This window comes from Hippopotamus amphibius, chromosome 2 (assembly GCF_030028045.1).
Source record: "Hippopotamus amphibius kiboko isolate mHipAmp2 chromosome 2, mHipAmp2.hap2, whole genome shotgun sequence".
Classification (NCBI taxonomy): Eukaryota; Metazoa; Chordata; class Mammalia; order Artiodactyla; family Hippopotamidae; genus Hippopotamus; species Hippopotamus amphibius.
In genome coordinates this window covers 98,942,710-98,959,964 of record NC_080187.1, presented here as the reverse complement: position 1 = coordinate 98,959,964, position 17,255 = coordinate 98,942,710, and the positions used below count along the sequence as shown (strand labels likewise).

Sequence of the window (17,255 nt, the reverse complement as noted above, 5' to 3'; positions counted from 1 at the left end):
AGGAATTTTTTTAAAATTGCATACTGATATTCAATCATTCCAGCACCACTTTTGAAAAACTACCACTTCTCCATTGAGTTGCCTTTGCAACTTTGTTGGAAATTGACTGACGTATACGTTTGGGTCTGTTTCTTACCTCTATTCCATTCCATTCATCTTCGTGCCATCCATTCATCAGTACTGCACTACCTTGATTACTGTAGCTTTATCATAATTCTTGAAATCAGGTAGACACTACTCTGTTTATCTTTTTCAGGAAAGTTATCACTATCTGAAATTATCTTACTTCTTTACTTTCCCAATGTCTGTTGGGAGACATCAAACCATGAGGCCAGGGAGTTTGTACCTATCTCATTCTCTCTTATACCCTAGCACCGAGAAGAGCGCCTGGCACACAATAATTACTTAAGAAATTGGTTGGAAAAAAGCAAAAAGGAAAGCAATATTTAACTTGAGGAAATCAAGGGAACTTAGTATTTTGGGGGAAGAAGGACCAAATTATTTTGTGAGAAGCCATGGGTAGAACTGAGGCTTGGCTTGCAGTGTGAGCAGGGAAGATGAAATACTCTCTGGACCACGGCATCTTGCTCAGTTCTTTTAGGACCCATCAGGAGCTCCACGGGGCCACATTCATTCACTTGCTCACCAAACGTTTATCTAGCACCTGATGTGCTAGATACTGCATTACACTGCATTACAGACCGCAGTAGGCAAGATCTTATGTTCAAGGTATGAGCGGTTGCAGACAAAGAATAACTGAGACAGAGCCATCCAGGTGCCCTAAAAGAGGTATCTGCACAGGGCTCTGTGAGTGAGTGCTTCTCAGAGTGAGTAAGCTTGATTACGGTGTCCAGTTTCAATAGGCAACTCTGGGCCCCGGCTTCCCTTAGCGGGACTTGGCACCAGCGCACCCCTGAGCTCTCTCCTGGTGCTTTGAAGCAGCTGCAGCTGTTTCTGGGTTTGGGGCACCCGTGGTGGTGGCTTTATGGATTAACACCCCCTACTTCTCTTCCCCATCACTTCCTGCAGTTATGATGATATAATTAATTATGCAGCTAGCTATTTCATGCCCACTTCCCTCCTACCACAATGAGAGCTTCATGGAGACAGGGGCGGCACTTGCCCTGGGCACAGCCACACGTCCACAGCCCAGCACCGCGAGTGGCCCAGCCAGGTCCTAGGACAGACTAAGTGGGACCCGAATGATGAAGGACTAATCTCACAGTTCTTGGAAAATTTACTAGGTTACTAGAGAGCTTTCCCTCCCTGATGGAGCAGTTCTGTGCCTTTGCTCACTTTTAGGAACAGCTGTTAGCGCTTCTTTTATTTTCAAATTACTATAATTAATAGTTAAAATAAAAGCACCCTCCACCCTGCCCAAGGAGAAACAGAAACTTTCACATTATGTGAAATGGTGGATGCTCATGTTTCTACCAATTAATTTGTTAATCTCGAGATGCTTTTAACATGTCACTGGTGGTAGATGGTACTAGGCATCTGCCAAAACCCAAATGTGAATCTTTTGCTTTTGTGTGTCAATAGGGTCTATTGTGCCCTAAAAATGCGTAGAAGAAAAAGCAAAGGAGAGAAAGTTATTTTGAGGCTAAACTACCTATCATTCCTCCAGGTAATGTCATTTATTTTAATTCTCCTCAATATACACATACAACACACACACACACACACCCCCCCCCAACACACACACCCTTGTGCTGCTGCTTCTCAGTCACTGCAATAGCAAACTGGAGTTGACTGTGGGGAGCAGGAGAAGGGTATTACCAGTGTTGAACATTTAACGGAGCACCTACTATATACTAAGTATTCGTCAAAGGTTCTGTCATTTAGCCCACACCTTCACTGAGGATACTGAGGCCTAGACATCAGGAAAGGGATGGTGAAGAAATATAATCAAGATCTGGAATTCCCAGGGGAGTCACATTTTTAAGCACCACATCCGCTTAATTAAATACAATCAGTCAGACTTGCTGCTGAGTGAGGGAAAAGGGGAAAAGCAAAGGCACCTGTCCCTGCTTCACAGTCTGTCTATTTGACAGGGCTGTGGCCCTCCTGAGCATCGTCAGACCTTTGACAAACTCTCACTCTGACCTTGTGGCCACTGTGTTTACGCCTTCATGCAAAGCACGGGCTGGCCAAGGCTAAGGCCCTTTCTGCGTGGTTTTCTGGTTCAAACCTTGTTCTTGTGTGATGACGTGGAAGTGGGACTCAGAGTTACTAGTTTACATAGTTCTTGCATTCAAAAGGTGGGTTTTCTAAAACCCTACAAAAATTCATTTTCTTTTCCAAAACCCAAATGATTCTGTTTGGAATGAACTACAAATCAATATCTCTTTACTCACAGAGAGAGCTAGTGAGGAAGGAACAGGAAGAAAGTGGCATTTATTGAGCACCAATTATGTGAACTACTAAGTACTTGGACATGTTATACAAATCCTTGCAATCGCCCAGTGAGGTATGTCGTTTATCCCATTTTACAGATGAGAAAACTAAGGATTAGGCAGGTTCAATAACACTGATGAGTAGTCAGCCTGTTCTCTCTGAGGCCAAAACCTGTGCCCTTGGCTTTCCATGGCAGGACTGTGCAAGGGCATGAGAGCAAGGACTTCTCCCTTCCCTCAGAATTAGAGACAGATCCAGAGCCCTAACTGGCAACAGGTTTCAAAGATTCACACCATGTGCGACAGCCTGCACACCATGTACACAGTGACAGCCTTGCCTCCCTTGCTTCAAGGTTAACATTTCATTTTCCCATCTCTGCCAAAGGATTCTTGGTTTGGTTCCCTGAGTTTCCTCTTCTCTTCAAGCTTTTCAATACTATACAGACATGATGCTTTGAATTAAAGCCTTGGGGAGACATTAAAGTATGAGGGGAAAGTCACTTTCTATTAAGAAAGTCAAGACTGACATTGTCCAGTGGTTTTATTTCTGTGGTTGACTTCACGTGTGGATTTTTAAGTCACTCATATTGAATAGATATAATGATGGGGAGTTTTTCCAGAAACAATTTGTGGTATCCAACTCATTGCGACAAGTTCTTCATGTCAGACAAAATCTGCATGCTTCCAAACAGTTATGTCCTGACTTACACGATCTCAAAAACATTTCAAAAAATGTACTTTAAATGGACTCATGTTTTAGGTGTATTGGAAGAACTGCTACATAAAATCATCCCACAGTGAATAAAGGTCAAAGGAGATTATCTTTAAACTCTACATTCTGCAGATGAGAAAACCAAATGCCAGAAGGAAAGTGACTTTGCCTGAGGTCACACAGCTCATTACAGCTCAGTTGGAAGGAGGATTCACTTTGTAGGACTCTCCTGTGCTGTTTCAGGATCAGATTGTTATATATTGAATTCTATTTAATGTAACATAAAACACTTAACTCCATATTGGGATCCAAGTCTCCTTAGAGAGGAAGAATAGATGCTTTTTCTTCTCTTAGAAAAGATGGAGTTATTTTAAACCTCTTCACCTAGGCATATGGCCAGTTGAGACTCTATATACATAGGTGTGACATGGATGAGGGCATTTCTTACCTAAAGAAAGGATTCTTTAAATCCAGGGTGTTCCCAGACCTGAGGCCTGTCTGGTTTACCAGCGCCACAATCTGAATGTCATAGCTCTGTCTGAAAGGCAGGAAAAGAAAACCAGTACATCATCTCATAAGGCTGGTGTTAGCCAATCGCATACATTTAGGGCATCTTTTACACATACCTACTTCATGAGCGTTTTAAGAGGATGTGTTTGGCATCTTATATATGTCTGTACATATTTATTTGGATACTATTAATATTAGTAGAGGCAATTGAAGGCTTGTTTGGTTGCAAGTTGTTTGTTGCAAGAGTTTGATAGCTATAATTTTTTGGTCTAAATATTACAAAGGCAATGTTTTTCTAGTTGGTTAAAGTGATTTTTTTAAAAAAGCGCTTTACCAATATCAGTGACAGAAATGACTTTAACAGAAACCCTTTATGGGTGACCACTGATGTACTAAAATAATCTTAATCATGGGAGGATTGGCTAAGTTAAAATCTCCAATTGACATAAAACAGCTAACAAATACAGTTGATTTCAACAGACTGCAGATGAAGGCTCATGCAATGACAGTGAGAAGTGGCTAATAAAAACAAGTCATATGCTACATCCTTGATGACTAATCTGAAGGGGCTATGTTTGCGGGATTTTTATTAGTCATTCTCAAGAATAAATGTATTTCTTCTGGCTATAAAAGTATGACATATGCACCGTAGAAAAACAAGACAGAATAGAAGAAATAAAATAAAATAATCCATAACGTCAATAGACAAAGATTCTTCCAATGAACATTGTAGAATATTTCCCTTCTATGTATTTTTCCCTCTATATATTTATCAACGTAAGGTTTTAGCAAAATGATGTTTAAGTATTACTTCACCTCTCCTTATTTTATTCAACGTTAGCATTTACCCTATAATTCCTGACAATGTATTTTTCAATACTGTTATGTGGGTACAGCACAACTTAGCAATTCCTCATTGTTAAACATTTATGTTTTCATAACAACATATCATTACTTATGGTAACAATAATTTGGTTTTATGACAGAAATTCTGCTGCAAAAGACATTCTTGTAACATAGCTTTATGTAATATCAAGGATTATATTTTTTTGGAGTAAATTCTTAGAGGTAGACTCACCAGGCTAAAGCATATAAGTCATATTTAAGTCTCCCAACACGTACCGCTAAAATGTCTTCCAGACAATGTACCAAATTACTTCCTCACCTACAGAGTATAAAAGTGCTAATTTCGTGATACCTTTTCCAACCCTTGATATTTAAATATTTGGGATTAAAATATTATTATTCTGAATTTCCTTGATAATTAGGCTTCTCTTTTAAGTTCCAGAAATGAATGAGTGATATAAATCCCTCCCTATCGTTACCAAGAGTGGCCTGGGGAGGTTTAAATATAACATCAGGTTCTGTGAAACCAGTAACTCAAGGTCTAGATTTCACTGGGGACAAACAAAATAAGAGGAAGACATAGCCACATATTTAAAAAAATTTCCTTTGACCCTATTTCATTCAACTCATCTAACTGACTTGGAACTTTTTGTTTGTTTGTTTTAAAATGTTTCTTCCATGATACCCACATCCAGTAGTTCATGGCATTTGTGATACTTGAAGGCAGATTGGAGGAGAACCAGACATTGAGACAGTGAGCTCCTCAGGAGGGGGAAACCTTTGCTGGGATCATAGAAAGGCTGAGAGATCAGCCTGGCAAACAAGTCAGCGAGGGACATACTGACACATTTCACCAAATAAAAGACACCTGCTTAACAAGACTTGACGTCATTACTGTTGAACTTAAAGCAGAAATCGAGTGCTCGGAGGTATGTTCAAATGTGTGCTCGTGGATGCACAGGGGGTCAGGCTGGTCACAGCTAAGAACTGGACGGCTCCTCTGTGATTTGGAAGAACAATCAGTACTTTCTTGCTGTAGGGTCTTCAGCAGGGCTCTTTTTCAGATACTACACAGGACAAAAGAGCTTCACGTCATGTCTTGGCTCAGTTTGGTCAGTGAAAAGCTCAGATTTGTTCTCAAAGCCCTTCTGTGTGTGTGTGTGCGTGCATGTGAGTGAAGGAGGTGGTTAAAGAGGAGGTGGGGGATGGTTAGTTTCCCTGATTTGACAGAGATTCATCTAAGCAAGGGAAGATATGTCCTCACCTAAAAATGCAGGAAAATACTGCTCTTTTCTATCCCAGGAGCAGTGTCATGCTAGTGCCAAGGTGCCCAGGAGGCCAACTCCAAACCCAATAATTAATGTGCAAGGTTTATAAAGCAACCAATAATGGATAATCTTCCAAGACTGTGTCTACAGGACCCTAAAGAACAATTAATTCTTTTGAATCATTTATTTGGCAATGTGCATTGAAAGAAAAAACAACCTAGTTCTTTACCAGACTTAAGTCATTTTAAATCTTATAGAGCCAGAACAGGTGACGAAGTGGAGACAGACCTTAGTTTCAGAATTGAATATAAAATCATTGCTTTATATACTAGTGTTTCTTTTGTAATATTCAAGAAGATACTGGAAACCTGGGAACAACATATGCAAGGCACGTCTTACTGGAGAATGTGATAATTTATGAAAGTTTCATCTTAGAGAAAACAGAAGGTGCGGTAGTAGGATAGGCTCCTGACCAGTAAGGGAGAATGGGATGGAGAAAAAGAAGTGGCAGGAAGCTTGGGGACAAAATGGCCCAAGTCACTGAGAGACAAAGGAAGGAATGAGAACCTCAGCAGGTGAGGATTCTAGACCAATATTCTTCAAAGGGGTTTGAATGTGCCCCAGGAAGGATGTAGCATGGTACCTCAGGGTGTGGAAGAAGATAGTGAACTACTATGTTTAATTTTTTCAGTTAGTTGTTATAGTGGACTGGATTGTGTCCTGTCAACATATATGTTCAAGCCCTAACCCCTGGTACCTGTGCCTGTGATCTTTTTTTGGATATAGGGTCTTTGCACATGTAAGGAAGTGTAAATGAAGCCATCCTGGATTAGGGTGGGCCCAAAGCCCAATGACTAGTGTCCTTAGAAGAAGAAGAGAGGACACACAGAGAGACACACAGGGAAGAAAACCAAGTGAAGGCAGAGGCGGAGACTGGAGGGATGCAGCTACAAGAGAGACCAAGGATTTTCAGGCCCCATCAGAAGTGAAAGACATAAGCAAGCTCTTCCTTGGAAACTTCAGAGGAAACGTGGCCCTGCTGACATCCTGTTTTTAGACTTCTAGCCTCCAGAATTGCTAGAGAATACATTTTTGTTGTTTTAAGCACCTGGTTTGTGGTAATTTGTTCTAGAAGCCCCAGCAGACTGGTACAGTTTACCAAACATGTCTTGAACACTAGTGACTCCACCAGGTAAGTGCTGGATTCTAATCACCAGCTTAGAGTTAAGATATCTGCTATGTTTACCCACGTTCCTCAGGCTTGGCTAAGATGGAATGGTTTATGAAGACCCGGATTACATCTTAAATAAGTAAATACCAGCCATGGGACAGACACATGGGTAAGAGCTTGAAGAATCTGAGGAATGCTGTAGAACATGGAAATGTCACTTAAAGCTGCCCTAGCACGTGCTATTACTTCACTGCACCTAACCATGCACAAGAGTCTCCCCCTACAACTCCTTCTGCTGCAGCCGTCCAAATACACAGCAGGTGAGGGGGTTCGTCTTAGCTGAAGTCCAAGGTGGAACAGCTTAATGCTGAGCATTAGAAGCAGCACCTGAAGCTTCCAAAGTGTTAATTCTTTGGTCAGCATGTCTTCTAGTTTTATAAACCACACAGCTCATCACACTCTCTGCACACCAACTTCTCTGGCAGCACACCTGGGTAGAGCAGACCTTCGCTAGGGATCCAAAATTTTTAAATCATGTTTCAAAACATTTTGGCACAGGATAGCAGCTGAGCTAGATCCAACAATAAGCCACGTTTATTTTTTCAATTCCTTTTTTTAGTTTTATTTTTGTGTCTTATAAAATGCACACTATATGAACTTCTATGTGTATATATACACAATGTCTATGCATGTGTGTATATATAGTATGGACATACATCCATACAGATCTGTCTGTCTGTCTATCTGGAGCACTTGGTTTTGTATTTTTTATTACTATTACGGTAGTACATTCACATAATTAAAAGAGAAATATTAGTCTACTTGGGTGACACACACATAAAGCGATTTTACTCATAGGTGCACATAATCAGACAACTTTGGAGACCATTTCTGTGAACTTTAGGGATATAAATTTCATAAAGTTAATAAAAAAGGAGACGTTCTCTTTTACTGTCCAGAGCAATAAAACCAATGACGGCTCAAGAATGATGGGAGGCTGTCAGAAATAAAATGTTACCAATACAATCACAGATGTTCTTGGCAGGGAAGAAAAGGGCAGTCATTGTCACACCGGTGTGGTTGCACAGGGAGTTCTCCCAGGAGGTCAGAGTTTAAAAGAATGTTTGACGATAAGGGAGGGGAGATTCTATCTAAGGCAGAACAAAGAGGCAGCCCCGTACTGAAAAAATAGTGTGAAAACCCTGACAATAAAGAAGTGCTGAGGTTTGCAGAAAACATAAGGAAAGCAATTTTAAGACAAAAAAAAAAAAAAAAAATCCGATGAGATACAATGACAGTAAGAAAGAGAACAAGGGAAGAGGAAATGGAAATGAGGTTTACTGCGGACCCACTATATATTAATTGCTATGTTTTCTCCCTTAATATCTGCAAAAGCCTAGTGAGACAACTATCATAAATTCTACTTTATAGATGATGAGGTCAGGAAACTGCAGTGTTAGAGAGATTCATTAACTTGTCCAAGATCACTCAAGTACCAACCAGCATGTAGAAGAGACCGGACAGAACCAGGATACATCCAGACTCCAAAACCCAGTGTCTTTCACTACACAAGGGTGCTAGTCTGATAAGATAAAGAACTTCCACCCCTTCTTCCTCCTGCAAAGCACTGCATGCCCACGGTATCTCAGCATCTTCTTCCAGCTGTGCTGGACTACGTTTTTAATAACAGGAATCATCAGCTTTTGACTCTGTCATTCAGGCAGTCACTCCACACCACTGCTGAATCTCTGGAATGTATTAAGTGAGAAGGGACACCACAGAATAAGACTCAGGCCCTCTTTTCGGGGAGCTTACATATAGGCAAATAATAGCAATATAACAACAGTGCCATAATAAAGGTGTGGAGGGCTGTGGGAGCCCTGGGAGTCATGAGGCAGGTGTGTGAAGATGGTTTGGGTTGCTTTCTTCTTGCCTATTAGGGGAATGAGGGAGAGGAGGGTAGAAATATATGACTGATAAGGATGAAACCCAACATATGTTAGAAAAAAGGAGTGGAAGAATAAAATGACTTAAATTCACTCACCTAATCACACCCTTAAAATATAAATATTTGAAAGCAAATGAATGTTATCCTGGTTCTCACAAAGCATAAAAGGGAAAGTCCAAAACTCAAGGTGGATGCTGGTTACTGCTCCTTAGTACTTTTTAAAGAACTAGTCATTACACAGGTGGCATATAAGGATTTAGGAAGAAAGAGGTAACTTCCAGGAAGAACATGGCATAAGTCAGTATTTCCCACTTTTCCTCCTAGAAGCAATCCCCAAACAAGGAAAACAGAAAGATACTGCAGACTACATTTTCTGTAAAACTGGGAGAAAGATATACCTGCCACCTCCACCTTAGGTGTAAGGGCTGCCAAAGCACTTGAGATTGGTTGTAAGCCACATGCGAAAAAGTACAGAAGTGCAAAGAGAGGCAAGAGAGCCCAGGGCCAGCACAGCGCAGAAGGTACTCACACAAACACACCCTCTGAAGAGGAGAAACGTTTTCTGAAATGCAAAAGCTTTATTCCTTGTAACACGGTGTGCAGGGATCGGGGTGAGCAAGGCCATTGGGAAGAAATTCTCTTGGAACTGGAATATATGGAATTAACTAAAGAATCACAAGAGGAGCCATATTTGCAGGAAGCAGTATGACTCTGTGGCAGCACAGGAGAGAAAGTGTGAGTTGAGAAAAACAGCATGAAGATCGTCACATTTCTCCCCACCACAGGGACTTCTTTCTTATAAATCACTGTGCAGAAAAGTCCCGCTAACTGGCTGATGAACAACCATAACATTAATTCGAAGATATTATTAGAAAAATAGCAGAAAAAGAGTAGCAAAATTTACTAACAGCTGAAAAACACACATGAGATAAGTGATGGCACAAACTGCAAAATGTGAGCAAATATTTTGTTACAAATTTTTAAAACTGCAGTGAAGCCCTTACCTCTCTGAAGGAAGCAATAATGTTTATGAAGGAAGACCATGATGCAGAAATATAATAACTTGGGATTTTCCTGCTGGTCCACTGGGTAGGACTCCGTGCTCCCAATGCAGGGGGCCAGAGTTCAATCCCTGGTTGGGGAATTAGATCCCACATGCGTGCCGCAACTAAGAGTTCGCATGCCGCAACTAAGAAGTCCACATGCCTCAACAAAGATCCTGCGTGCTGCAACCAAGATCCAGCACAGCAAAAATAAATATCAATAAATAAACAAACAACAACTCAAGGAAGAAGAAGCGAACAATCTCAATGTACTGATATGAAAATGTATTTGAGATGTATTGTTAAGTGAGAAAATTAAGATGTAGAAAACAGGTATAGAATGTTACCATCTAGGTATAAAAGCAGAGGAAAAAAATTCCTACAGATACAGTGTTTTCTAATTGTATACTCAAAATGAAACCCTAAGAGGATATACGAGGAACAGTTAACAGTGGCTACTCAAAGGAGCAGGAGGAGGGGAATGAATGGGGTCTGGCTCTGGGATGAAGACTTTTCACTGTAAGCCTTTTTGTACATTTCTGTGGTGTACAGTGTAACTACGTGATCTATTAAAAAATTAAACAGCCCTTTAAGGAGAGAGAAATCATGGTAACTAGAGATATAGGGTGGTTTCACAGAAGAATAGTAATAGCTATGTCCAATTACCTTCATTCCCCTTTTTGGCAGTGTTATTGGACTGGGTGATGAGGGTGAAGCCAGAGGTTAAGCTCATCTGGAATCACATTCAATAAAGGTTGGTTCACATTTCCTCTGGCCGGGATGGAGGAATGTAGGCTGGATGTGAGCCCTGGTGGAGGGATTCCAAGCTACTTCCATGCCAGATCCAAAGGGTGCAGGCTGGGCTGTACAAATTTTTGAATGTTTTTTTTCTTTATTGAGATACAATTGAGATGTAACATTGTGTAAGTTTAAGGTATACCACATACTGACTTGATACACTAGCATATTCCAAAATGATTCCCACCATAACATTAGCCAATGTCTCCATCAGGTCACATAACTACCACTTCTTTTTTTGTTGTGAGAACATCTACGACCTACTCTGAGCAGCTTTCAAGTACATAATACAGCATTAGTAACTATAACCACCATGCTGTACGTAATACCCAGAACTTGTCTTATTTTTAACATAGGTTTATGTTAATTGTGGAATGGGACTCTGATCAACGTATTATTTATTTCACATCTTAAATTACACAGTTGAGAGCCCCCTCTTTTTTTGGTGTATAGTTCTGTGAATTTGAACACATATACAGATTTATGTAAACACTGCCACCACAGTCGGGATGTTATCACTCCTTTACAGTCACACCATCGCCCCACCCACAGCCCCAGGCAGCCACTGATCTGCCTCCCTCACTATAATTTTGTCTTTTCAAGAAAGTTATACACATGGGATCATACAGTATATAACATATTAAGACTGGTTTCTTTTGCTCAAGATAATTAGGTTATGCAAATTTTGAAGGAAGATTTACACTCTGGGCCTCTTTCTCCTTAATAACTTTTAAATAAAAGTTTGCCTATTAAATTTGCAAATGATACAGAATGGTAGGAATCACTAATATGCTACACACAAGAATGTTTAAAAGTAAGTAAAATAATCTATTGGCTCTAGTAAAGATCTAAAAATAGCATGATGAAGGCATGAGTGGAATAAAGACAAAAACTTGAACTGAAGCTGACAAAAATAAGCTGCATACTAGGAGAAGGGAGAAATGACTTAAAAGTAGATCATGTAAAAATACACTTTTTTGCTTTTAATTATCTAAACACTCAAGTAAAATGGCCCCCAACTTCATTTAAACTTTAATTACATTATTGTAAGTATGATACTCAAAATAGCAGTGGTCATTGTTACTTTGTACTCAGCACTTATAAGAACATGTACGCTGTTCTGTATTTAGTTTTGCAGACTATTTCAAAGGGGACACTGAGAACTTGGGTATTTCCAGAGGGGAGGATTTAGAATTTTAAACTATTTCAAAATTACTCTTATAGGAGGGGGGAGTTGAGGATGTTAGCCTCAGGACGGGGAGACCAGGAAGATATTTGGTAAGATGCTCCTAAGACTTGAAAAACTGCCATTTGGAGGCTGGAACAGACCTATTTCTTTTGAATTCAGAAACATAACTAAGATCAAGGAGTAGGATCTATAAGACGTAGATATACAGTCAGTAGCAAGAATAATTTTCAATAATTAAAGATGTCTAAAGTAGAAGAAATGACTATACGAAAAGTCACTTAGCCTTATCAATAATTAAAGAACTATAAACCAAAACAACCAGATGCAACCTTAAACACTTATTTTACAGTCTATTAGATTTGCAAAAACCATAGAGACAGGTATCATCCAGTTTCAGTAAAGATGTGGAGAAAAGAGCCTGCTTATCTATTGCTGATATGAGTGGAAATTGGTGAATTGGTGCAGTCATTGAGAAAGATAGGATCTAGCAGACTGTAACATGTACATACCTTTTGATCCAGCATTTCTATATTTAGGCATCTCATTTAGAAATATGTCACTGTGCAAGCTCTGTGTTCAAGGATACTTAGTGTAGAACTTTTTGCAATGGCAAAAAAAAAAAAAATTGGAAGAAACCTAAATGTCAGTCAATCAGGGATTTTTAAAAAGACATTATGGTATATCCAGGCCCTTGACTGTTGTGCATCTATGAAAAGCACAAAGCAGATCTATCTGTACAGATTGAGGACTTGTTACTAAGTGAAAACTTAACTTGCAGGCTGCTAGTGTAACCTGCCTGTAAAACAATAATTACTCCACAACAATGTTATTTGTTGGTACCCTGCACCAAAAATCACTTGAAAAGATATGGACCAAGGGCTCACACCCGGGGAACAGGGAACGGGGTGAGTGGTGGGAGTGTGGCTGGACTCTAGACATTTTTGTAGTTTTCAATTCATATGTGATATTTCATTTTTGTAATGAAAAAAATAAAGACTTTAAAAATGGAAAAGTTGATTGGTGAGGTAGTGAGCTGTCACTGGCGTGTTTAGGCACGGGCACAAGGGAGGCGGGGCGGGGGGGGGAGGGAGGGAGGAAAGAAAGTTGAATGAGATGACCTCCGAGTACCCTTAATATCCTGAGAGTCCTTGAACCACTCCTCTACCCCTTTCTCCGCTAATTCACCCAGGAGAAGCTCCAACAAGATGAAAGAAAATAGAGCATTCTAAAAGCAGATAAGTCAAAGTAATCACTGCGGAGACCTCGTGAGTCCATCACCAGAAGGAAGCAGCCGGTCCTGCCTGACACACCATGCACCACCCCTGCAATACTTTCCCCCCTGCAGTACAGATCGATTTCCCGGTACTAAATTTGGGGATGTGTGGCTCGACAGATGTAATTAAGGCCAGGAAGCTGACGTGGGCTTTAGAGCACTTGATAATTCAAGTCTCTGGCAAGTGTTCCCATGAGCTGATGGATTTCCTTCCTTCCTTCCTCCGTGGTCAGGTGGGGAACGCTGCCCTTGACTTATCCTAAAGCTCATCTTCCTGCCATGCTCAGTGCAAGGGGACGTGTGCCCTACAGGCTTTGAGGCTGAGGGCATCTGTGCGAACTCAGCCAGGCCTTTGTTTTTTGTTTTATTTTTAATATCCCCCCACCAGAGGCCCCCTGACCAGGGCAGCTGCACACAGTCTCCTCGGAGACAGATGTGGCTCTCGCCTCCCTCCTGGGACACTGGTGCCAGGCTCTGGCCAAGCACCCTGGTTCCACCCACAGATGCCACTTGCACCCCCTGGGCTGTGACCACCAAGCTGTCCCCAGACGTTGACAAAGTCCCTGGGGCCACATGGGGCCTCGATCTGTAAGGTCAGCCAGGCCTTTGTAAAGCCTGCTGTCCATTCTGGTGCTGGAGTCTCAGGGGTCTGCCAGCTTCCTCCTGCTCCCACCCGTCAGCACCAGGATTGCATCTGTACTCTCTTGCTTACCTTTTATTGGCGACAAACAGCACTGTTCCGGAGAGGGTCTCTCCTTCCTTGGCAAAGAGAGGAGTCTGAAGAAGGCATCGAACCTGATACCAGTGAGTTAGAGGTTCAGTGGGGGCTGTTGACAGCCAAACCGTTACCCTGTGGGGCAAGGAAAGAGTTAAAAGCCAATTAGGCTCCAGGACCATATTAATAGATTGAATTGGAGACTACTGGTTTTCATTGTTTATTGACACAAGGAACACTTTTAAGATAAGGATAGATCCATTTATTGAGCAGTTACTATGTGCTGGGTACTGTCCCAAGAGCATTATGTATATTAGCCCATTAAATCTACACAACAACCCTATGGAGTAAGGCCAGGCTTCAGACCCAAGGACTTGCTCATTCTATCAATCTGTATGTCTATGTCAAAGTTCATTAGAAGCCCAATAATAACAGAGTTCAGTTGGGAATTGATTTGTTGGAAAAGTCTGGCAGGGTGAGAGTCTGGAGTACGGCCTCTTCCTGTCTCATGCCAACCTACACAGAGGTCCTGAGGGGGCTTCTAGAAGCAAGAAGAACTATTGGGGCAGATGGCCTCTACTGTCCTTTCAGCCTGGACATCCCGTGTGTGTGTGTGTGTGTGTGTGTGTGTGTGCGCGTGCGTGTGTGTGCGTGCATGTGTGTGCGCGCGCATGTGTGTGTGCGTGTGTGTGTGTGTGTGTGTGAGTTGAGGTTCTTCATTTCCTATGAAGAAGTGAGGACAACCTGCTGCTATTCTGAATGCCGAGGTCACCTGTCCTGGGATTGGGCAGTGGCCGAGGGCTTGCAGGGAGTAAGGTGCGCGTTGAGTGTGGAGTAAATCCCTAGAGCGGACATTCTGACTTGCAGATTTGGGGGGAGATTTCATATAATTTAACTGCTAAGAAATATAAGCCACCTTTATATCAAAATACATACTCAGCTATATTATGGAGTAAAATGCAAACGTTCTACAGCTTTTTAAGATAAAGCATTTAACTTCAAAGAAATTTCCCCCTTGAAGCAGGCCGCCTCAGGCTTACCTCCCTTACACTTGCAGGAACAAATTCACTTACTTGGGATGGTAGTGGGGGAACGTCTCAGAAAGAGATGCACGGATTCCTTGAACACACATGCTGTGTGGAATAGGAATGACTTTCACGTCGTTTCCTTTCTCTGACTGTCAGCCCAGACAAGGCTGCCAGGGATCCCTCCTCCCCTGAGCCCCCCAAGCCCCCTGAGCTGTATCACAGACCCACAGGCACGTCTTTCTCAGTAGGTGCCACGGAGAACCTGGATGTTTTTTTAAGAAGTGGAGGAGAGTGTACTGTCAGTTTGCCTTCTGCCTGGTCATGGGACCCAGATCAACCCTCACTGCTACTGGGACACATGGAGAAGTCTGGGAAGAGAGCAGGGGTGTCCGGAGGAGAGCAGAGATGTGCAGGTTGTGGGAGCAGCAGAGCCCTTAAAGAACACCAAACATGAACACTCAGCTTGTAGGTCTTTCCCCTTTTTCACCCACAACTTTCAAACCTTTCCAGTAGTGAAGAAAGGAGTACAGGAGGAGGAAGTTACCTAATGTTGCAATTAGTATTAGCAGCACCTGCCCGCTGATCATTAAAAACGCACGTGCCTCGAGCCCATGCCCCACGACAAGAGAAGCCACCGCACTGAGAAGCCCACGCACTGCAAAGAAGACCCAATTCAGCCAAAAAAAATAGAGAAAGGATTCTAGATTGTGAAACTGAAAGCTGTGAACCGACATGGGGGAAAGTGTGATTGGAGGTATTACTCAGACACAGGAGGTTCTGTAACCAGCTGTGATGGAAACAAAATCAGGGACTTGCCTCCCTCCATGCCCCACCTCCATCTCTTCTGGAAGAGAACAAGTTGGTTGATAACACACACTCTCTCGCTGCTCCAAATCCCAACACAATTGGCTTAAGAGGTTTTATTACAGTATTTTAGTCAGAGTTGATATGGCAACTATGAAAAACTGTCTTATTTTCATTTCACTCTAAAATCTAAAAGTAACAACATCAGTGTTTATTTTCTGGAAATGGGGAGAAACAAATATTACTGTTGTTGAGCTTAGTCTGTTTTAAAAACTTTAAAGTTATGATGACAAATAGTAGAAGACGGCATGGGATAGAGCAGGCAAAGAAGGGGTAAGATACATACAGAGAGCCCACAAAGGCCACGTCAAACCAGAACGCCAGGCCGTGGATGAGGCCGGACTGCGCCATCTGAAACACAAAGGGAATTTCTACTCTGCAAGGAAATAAAAGAAAAAGAAAGAAAAAAAGAAACACTTGGAATTATTTTGTTGTTGTTGACAGACATACTGGATACATTTGTGAGATCACTGGGAACACTCACAGAACATTTTCTCTCCCTTAAGCACTCTAGCTTTGGCAGCAAGTCTCTCAGTGAGTGATTAATGCTTGGGTGATGCTGCACATGTGAGAATGTTGCTTCTTGATGAAACTCTGCAAGGACCCGCCCCCTGTGCTGCAATGACCCAGAACTCCACAGGGCGAGTGCAGCATCCGGAGCTGGGTTTGACTACTGAACAGGAGGAGGACTCAGGACATCGCTGACAACTGTCCTTCCAGAAGCCAAAACGGTGGCGGCTCCCCTCTGTAGCTGTTCACAAGGGAAAGGGTCCTTAGGCCCCTAAAAGATGAAATGGACCACAAAGGGGAACGTCAAGCTCAGAAGGTCACTGCCACAGTTCATTTACTTGTCAGGGAGGCAATTTAAGTTCCCACCGGGCTACAGCAAGAGTCATGCAGAAGTGACCATTGTTGATGCCAAATGCCGAGTAAGTAAATGCAGTAAGGATGCTGGAAAAGATAAAACAAAATCTAGAAGCTGGACCTGTTTTAGCTGTGGAATTTTCGTAAGTTGTTTAAGTTCTCTGAGCCTTAGTTTCCTCTTTTGTTGAAGAGTGGCAAAATCTCTCTCCTACTTCCCTTTCAAGGTTCTTGTGTGTGTCAAGTGGGAAAACATGCGTATGACAGTGCTTTGTAAACTTCAAAGTATTTCACAATTAAAAGATGATATTATTGGTCCATTGCTGGGGCTGTACTACTGCAAGGAGACACATTTTAGTGAATGTGCTAGAGATTTTCAAAGGAAAATCTTATTTTTAAGATTATTTGCATTTATGATGCCTCTAAAGGTCTAACTTCTACCCTGCAGTAGTCAGAGCATTTCTAGAGTTTTCCATTATACTTGTCACATTGAATTTATTTGTAATGTACTATAATTATTTCCTCCAACTTTTGGAACTCCCCTAAATAGACCATGAGCTCCTCAAGGAGAAACTTAAGAAATTACTTAATGTATCTGTGCAAGCACCAGTATGGTACCCAGCACAAAGTAGA

At 41.7% G+C, this 17,255-nt stretch overlaps 1 protein-coding gene across 6 annotated transcripts in view; it reads right to left on the bottom strand.

Annotated features, from left to right (window-relative positions):
• The window catches only part of LOC130845699 (histone-arginine methyltransferase CARM1-like), a 272,068-nt gene that overhangs the window by 46,574 nt on the left and 208,239 nt on the right, over positions 1-17,255 (bottom strand). For 3 of the 6 annotated variants that reach the window (XM_057723289.1, XM_057723290.1, XM_057723292.1), the window contains exons 10-12: positions 16,048-16,137; positions 13,867-14,004; positions 3,557-3,646 (exon numbers count right to left, since the gene is read on the bottom strand). In XM_057723289.1, coding sequence (XP_057579272.1) covers positions 3,557-3,646; positions 13,867-14,004; positions 16,048-16,137 — 318 coding nt within the window. Of the gene's footprint in view, positions 1-3,556; positions 3,647-13,866; positions 14,005-14,942; positions 16,138-17,255 lie in introns of those variants that run through there. The other 3 variants (XM_057723293.1, XM_057723295.1, XM_057723294.1) reach the window with 3 other exon arrangements.